Source organism: Dictyostelium discoideum (assembly GCF_000004695.1).
Source record: "Dictyostelium discoideum AX4 chromosome Un chrUn_00025, whole genome shotgun sequence".
Classification (NCBI taxonomy): Eukaryota; Evosea; class Eumycetozoa; order Dictyosteliales; family Dictyosteliaceae; genus Dictyostelium; species Dictyostelium discoideum.
Genome location: NW_003102040.1, coordinates 1 through 7,355, shown reverse-complemented (window position 1 = coordinate 7,355; position 7,355 = coordinate 1). Strand labels below are relative to the sequence as shown.

At 26.2% G+C, this 7,355-nt stretch overlaps 4 protein-coding genes across 4 annotated transcripts; 3 read left to right on the top strand and 1 right to left on the bottom strand.

Moving 5' to 3' along the window:
* DDB_G0294340 (hypothetical protein) lies at window positions 1-516 on the bottom strand (the record flags this gene model as incomplete). Its single annotated transcript, XM_628728.1, has 2 exons — window positions 1-368; window positions 449-516. Coding segments are annotated over 2 exons (436 nt in total), but the record flags the coding sequence as incomplete, so codon positions are not given.
* Window positions 517-2,855: 2,339 nt separating this feature from the next.
* Window positions 2,856-5,176, top strand: DDB_G0294338 (hypothetical protein; the record flags this gene model as incomplete). Its single annotated transcript, XM_628727.1, has 3 exons — window positions 2,856-3,695; window positions 3,770-4,519; window positions 4,685-5,176. Coding segments are annotated over 3 exons (2,082 nt in total), but the record flags the coding sequence as incomplete, so codon positions are not given.
* A 62-nt stretch (window positions 5,177-5,238) lies between these two features.
* DDB_G0294336 (hypothetical protein) lies at window positions 5,239-6,538 on the top strand (the record flags this gene model as incomplete). Its single annotated transcript, XM_628726.1, has 2 exons — window positions 5,239-5,553; window positions 5,588-6,538. The coding sequence occupies 2 exons, from the start codon at window positions 5,239-5,241 to the stop codon at window positions 6,536-6,538; spliced, it is 1,266 nt and encodes a 421-aa protein (XP_628728.1).
* Window positions 6,539-7,243: 705 nt separating this feature from the next.
* Window positions 7,244-7,355, top strand: DDB_G0294334 (hypothetical protein; the record flags this gene model as incomplete). The annotated part of the gene is made up of 1 exon (XM_628725.1): window positions 7,244-7,355. A coding segment is annotated over one exon (112 nt), but the record flags the coding sequence as incomplete, so codon positions are not given.

The following is a 7,355-nucleotide window of genomic DNA, read 5'->3' as shown; positions in this document are numbered from 1 at the left end:
CCCTACCTGAAAGTTCATTATATGATGCATCTTCAACTGCATCACCAGCATTGTATATTTCTTTATTATTTTTAATTGATGAGTGAAAAGTTAAATTTTTATAATTTTGAAATAATGAATCTAATTTAATTTTTATTTTATCTAAATTATCTGGATTTTTTATTTTGGTACTAATAATTAATGCTGTACTTTCAGGTTCAATACTTTTTAATTTATCTACTGAATTAAAAAATTTCACCATGTTTAATTTGGTAACCCTTTCATATTGTTCATCCCTATTATTTGTATTATTATTTAAATAATTTTTAATTCTTGATAATTGTGCTTCAAAAGTTTCAGCTGAAGTGTATTTTGGTGCACCCAATTTTCTATATAGATTGGATAATGTAACAACATGTGGAAATTCATTATTTCTGTTACAGTAATTAAATTTCCTTTTGCATTAAACGATTCAATTAATACTTGAAGTGAATTTAAATCATTTTCATCAAAAGAGTAACTATATAATTTAAACATATAGTTACTAATTGTTCCATAATTAAAAAATTATCATTTGATATTTGAATCTTAATTGATATTAAAAGGTAATATAATATTCTCTCTTCCTTGTTTTATTTGCAAATAGTGAAATTGATGGTTTTGGTTTGTTACTATTATTTTTGCATTTTTTAAATTATTTAAAAAATTTGCAATTTTATTTTTATATTTATCAAAAATGTAATTTAAACATCTTTGTGCGACACCTAATAAAATATTATGTAATATGACTGGTTGTGTTTTTAAATAATTAATGGACAAAGGTTCGACTCACCCTCTGCCCACACCTTTGATACCAATATCTTTTGCTTTTTTTTCCCATACTTTTTTTTATTCTATATCAGCATTTAATTCAGCATAATTTGGTTTGTTGGAGTGAAAATTTGTAATATCTTCTTGTTTTCTTAATGTACCTGAATGGCAAATAAATAAACCATCTCTTGGTTTGTCACATGTGTGGCATGCATATTATTAAGTAATTTTAAATTACATTAAAAATAACTTTTTTAAATTATAAATTAATTAAATTTTAAATGACCTTAAAAATATCTTTAAAATTACCTTTTTAAAAAGCATCATTAAAGCCAATTTAAAGCAAATTTAAATTGAATTTGCTTTAAATTGGCTTTAAAGGTGCATTTTTCTTCGCTTTGTACCTTAAAAATTAGCTTTTTAATCGCTTTAAAAGCGAGGTCCGGATTTCGAAGCCGTTATTTAACGGATAAATTTTTAAAATTTTTTTTGAATTTTTGTAAACTATATTAGGAATAAAAATGAAAATAAAAAAAATTATTCTAAAGAATTACAAACCTTTTTAAATGGCAATATTCTTTTTTTATTGGCATTGGTTTATATACAGCAAAGAAAAATGCACCTTTAAAGCAAATTTAAAGCAAAGTTGATTTAAATTGGATTTAAATTGAATTTAAAGCCGCGTTTAAAAAATTCATTTTTAAGGTAATTTTTAAGGTAATTTTAAGATATTTAAAAATGCCTTTAAAATTTGCTTTAAAATAAATTTTTAAGCAATTTTAAAGGTGATTTTAAAGGTGATTTTAAAGGTGATTTTAAAGGTGATTTTTAAGGTAATTTTTAAGATAATTTTTAAGATATTTAAAAATACCTTTAAAATTTATTTTAATTTTATTTTAAATAGGATTTAAAGTAGATTTAAAGTAGATTTAAAGTAGATTTAAAGTGAATTTAAATTTCCTTTAAACATAAATTTAAGGTTTTTAATAAAAAAGATCTAATTTTAGAACAAAAAAATGGGGATAAAATATTCTATCATTTTTAAATTTTGTAATAATCGCGAACAATTAAGCGACATAAATTAATATATAAAGTTTTTAACCCTGGTAAAATACAAATATAGAAATAAATTTGTAACTGAAAAGACGTTAACAAATACAAGATTCTTACTTTATTCTCAGAAATTTTACCAATGGTTTCTTTAGTAAAATTAATTTTAGTATAAATAGAAAATAAAATAAAAATTAATTCATTGTTGTTTTATTCCAAATTGTGCACAAACGAAAGCTTTATTATATTATATAAGAGATATAATATTATTTGTTATTTATTATTTATTATTAATTATTTCTGTGTGTTCAAGGGTCACACAAGTATATACGTATATACAAATTATAAAGAGTATCCCATAGGAATTGGAATACGACGTTCATTACATTTGGCGACATCGGTCAACAAATAATAATAATAGTAATAATAAAAACAACAATCACATTAGGAGAGGTTTATAAATAAGAAAAAAAAAATAATAGTTTCGGTTGGGGAAAAAAAAAAAAAAAAAAAAAAAAAAAAAAAAAAGAGGAAAAAAAAAAAATATAAAAATATATTTTTTAAAAAATTAAAAATCCTTAAAATTAATTAAAAAGAAACGTTTCAAAATTGAAAAAACAATTTTTCAATTAAATTAATTAAAATTTTTAAATATTGGTCCCAAAAAAGGAAATTTTCAAATAAATTAAATAAATTAAATAAATTAAATAAATTAAATAAATTAAATAAATCAAATTAAAATTAAATAATAATAATTTAAATAAATTCCATTTAATTTCAAATAATACAAGTTTCAAAATTCAATTAAAATTAATTTAAATTTCAAACATTACAAAATAAAAATAAAATCAAATCAAGGTAAATCAAATCAAAGTAAACCAAATCAAGATATATCAAATTAAAATAAATTAATCAAATCAAATTAATTCAAGTAAATCAAGTTCAAAACACTTTTCAAGAAAAAAAAAAAAAAAAAAAAAACCTCTCAAAAAGAAAAAAAAAAAAAAAAAAAAAAGGCAAAAAATAAAATTTATTTTGCTGATAATGACTTAGAGTCATTAAATATTTCAACACTATTTGAATATATCGAAATCACTGGTGAAAATAATGGAGAATATAATGAAGTCAAAAGAAAAATAATTAAATATTTTTTGGGTTCAGCATTAACTACTTTTATTCAAAAATCAAAAATAGTAGAAAATTATAATGATTTAAAAAAAGAAATGATTAAAAGATATGATATGAAGAAATTTTTTAAACCAGAAGATGAATTATCAAAACTCACCGATCAAAAATTTGATAAATTCATGAAGTACATCACAGCATTTGGATCACTCAATGCTCAAATCAATCCTCCATTAACCAGTGAAAGACAAATTGAATTATTTATTAGAGGGGTCAGTGATATAGAAATCAAAAAGTCAATTGACGAAGGTGCACCAAAATTATTAGATGAGGCTATAATGATAGCTCGTACAAAAGCAAATTCAAAATTCAAGTATGATAGCTTAGAATTTTACAATGCTGGATTTACAGACAAATTTATTGATAAAGAAAATAGAATCAATAATAACGTACAAGACCAACAACCCCAAATTCAACGACAACAACAAGTTATAAGACCAACCAGGATACCATTTCCACCATCAGGTAAACACCCTGATTATAATGTTAAACAAGAACAGAACAATTATGCAAACGTTAAAAAACACCAATATAAAAACAAACCAAAAGGGAAACCACTTAAATGTTATAAATGTGGCAAGCTTGGTCACTTTGCAAATCAGTGCAAAGAAGAAGTCAATACCATTACTGAACAAGTATCTTTTACAACAAACCAGCAAGATTTAAAGAGAGTTAGTCCCAGGATGTATTCACAAATACATTGACTGAACCAGGTGCGATTAGTGGAGTTGAACATCAAATCAAGTTAACTCAAAAGGATGCATCATTTCAAGCATATCCAGTGAAGTTCACAAATGAACAAAAAGACTTCTTAGATGAACATATTAAAGAATTATTAAAGTACAAGATTATAAGAGAATCAAATAGTCAAGTATCATCAAGTGTAGTATTACGTCCAAAACCAGACGGGAGTATGAGAATGTGTATTAATTATACAAAATTAAATAATATCACTGTAAAGGATCGATATCCAATACCAGATATTAATGAAATATGGAATCAAATTAAAGGATCTCATGTATACTCAAAATTAGACATGATAAGTGGATACTATCAAATACGAATTAGAGAAGGTGATAAATACTTAACAGCCTTTTCAGTACCACAAGGTTTATTCGAATTCAATGTAATGCCATTTGGATTGTGTAATGCACCAGCAGTCTTCCAAAGGACCATTCACAAGATATTCAAAGAGGAGAATAGACTTACCTTACAATCATTTTATGATGATATATTATCTCACTCAAAATCAGTAATGGATCATACACCACATCTAGAAGGTATCTTCAAGAAAATGAGAGATAATAAACTGTTAGCCAAATTGAGCAAATGTCAATTTTTCCAAGAAGAAGTAAAATTCTTAGGTCATATCATAGAATCGAATGGTGTTCAAATAGATTATGATAGACTAGATCCATTAATGAAGTTATTAGATCCAAAGAATGTAAAAGAATTACAAAGATTGATCGGCACATTAAATTTCTTCAGGAAATTTGTAGATAATTTCGCATCAAAAATCAAACCAATATACCAATTATTAAGACAAGACACCATATTCGAATGGAATGACGCTTATAAGTCAATCTGTATCAATATAATCGAAAGGTTGAAGAACAATAAGATCATTTTAGTGTACCCAGATACATAACAATTGATTCAGAAACCATTCAAACTCGAAACTGATGCAAGTGATATCGGTGTTGGAGCAACTCTTTGTCAAGATCACGGTATTATATCATTCTATTCAAGAACCATCAGAGACACTGAAAAGAATTACTCAGCCTCTGAAAAAGAATGTTTAAGCGTAGTATGTGCATTAGAAGAATTTCATTATATCATTGGCACCCAAGAAACATTAGTAGTCACTGATAACAGTGCAGTATCATTCCTTAGAAATGATCTTGGGAAGATCAGAAACAAGAGATTTATCAATTGGAATGTTAAGTTGGCTAGTTACAATATCACATTTAAATATAGAAGTGGTAAGGAGAATACTTTTGCAGACGCACTTAGTAGTTGTCCAGTAGAAGAAGTAATGTCAGTTATATCAATGGGTGAATCAGTCAAATTAGATTCAATCTTAGACTTAAAGATTGCAGAGGAACAAAGAAAAGATAAACACTTAGTCCCAATCTTTAAATACTTAGATTAATAGTAAATCCAACATTATTCTTTAAGAGACCTCAAATAGTAGCCATTTGAATAGTTGTACCAATGTCAATGCAAAAAGAAGTATTAGAGAAGTTCCACGACTGTTCATTAGTTGGCGGACATCTTGGATATCAAAAGACCTACTCAAAGTTAGCATCAAGATATTACTGGAATAATATGGGTATGGATGTTAAAGAATACATCAACAATTGTGATATATGTCAAAAGATGAAAACCAGTCCATTCAGTAAGTTCTCACCAGAGTTGGGAACCATTATAGTAGAGAAACCATGGGACTTGGTTGCAGTAGATTTCGTTGGACCAATGAAAGTACCATCAATGTCAGGTCATAAGTACATAATTGTGTTTTCAGATTATGTTACGAAGTGGGTTGAAGCAGCAGCAACCGTAGATTGCACTGCCGAAACAACAGCAATACATTACTTCAAATTTAATTATATCAAGACACGGTTGTCCAAAAAGATTACTATCGGATTGTGGTACATCATTCTTGAATAAAGTTATAAGTAGTGTAAATGAATTATTCAAAGTAAAGAAAGTAAATACAAGCCCATACCACCCACAGACTGATGGATTAGTTGAAAGGTTCAATAAGACCATCGTAATTATGTTAAAATCATTCACACAAGAAGTTCACACTATGTGGGATTTGTATCTTGATTCATGTTTATTCGCATATCGAATCTCAGTCCATACATCAACAGGTGCAAGCCCATTCTCAATGCTTTATGGAAGAGAAGCAACTATACCAAGTGATCTTGGTACATTAAATCCATTCAATAATTCAGCAACAACCAATGATAATTATGTTGGAAAGTTGGAAGAAACAATCAACAAAAGTTTAGAGATTGCAAAAACAAAAATTCAAGAATCTCAAACAAAGCAGAAGCAATATTATGATGGATTAAAAACAAGAAAGAATTCAATCTCACCGGGAGATTATGTACTCTTGAAAAATCAAACCGTAAAAGAAGAAGAATTAAAGAAGTTCAGACCAAGTTGGATTGGACCGTTTAAAGTTGTTAGGATACTTTCAAACCAAACAATACAAATACAAGTACCATTGGGTTCAAACATGTCAACAACACAGTCATTAAGAAATTGCAAGAGATATTTCAACAAAATAAACAAATTGAACCAATTACCTTCATTCATAAATCAACCATCCCAAGTATCAATGAATGAATTATCATTCAGCAGATTAGTTAATCCAAGTATTGTAGTATCGAGTCCACCACCATCAACTAGCACACCACAACATGGTCAAGCTGTAACACAACTCCCTGTAGTACTCCCAAAATCAAATAGAGCGGGGGTGAGTGTAATAATCGCGAACAATTAAGCGACATAAATTAATATATAAAGTTTTTAACCCTGGTAAAATACAAATATAGAAATAAATTTGTAACTGAAAAGACGTTAACAAATACAAGATTCTTACTTTATTCTCGGAAATTTTACCAATGGTTTCTTTAGTAAAATTAATTTTAGTATAAATAGAAAATAAAATAAAAATTAATTCATTGTTGTTTTATTCCAAATTGTGCACAAACGAAAGCTTTATTATATTATATAAGAGATATAATATTATTTGTTATTTATTATTTATTATTAATTATTTCTGTGTGTTCAAGGGTCACACAAGTACACAGCGACACAGCAAAGAAAAATGAACCTTTAAAGCAAATTTAAAGAAAAGTTGATTTAAATTGGATTTAAATTGAATTTAAAGCCGCGTTTAAAAAATTCATTTTTAAGGTAATTTTTAAGGTAATTTTTAAGATATTTAAAAATGCCTTTAAAATTTGCTTTAAAATAAATTTTTAAGCAATTTTAAAGGTGATTTTAAAGGTGATTTTAAAGGTGATTTTTAAGGTAATTTTTAAGATAATTTTTAAGATATTTAAAAATACCTTTAAAATTTATTTTAAATTAATTTTAAATAGGATTTAAAGTAGATTTAAAGTAGATTTAAAGTGAATTTAAATTTCCTTTAAACATAAATTTAAGGTTTTTAATAAAAAAGATCTAATTTTAGAAAAAAAAAATGGGGATAAAATATTCTATCATTTTTAAATTTTCATCAAAGCAATCAAATGGTGTAATGGTTGATGAGACTACCTTTGATAGAGGGTCGGGGGATCGATCCCTTTTGGGTA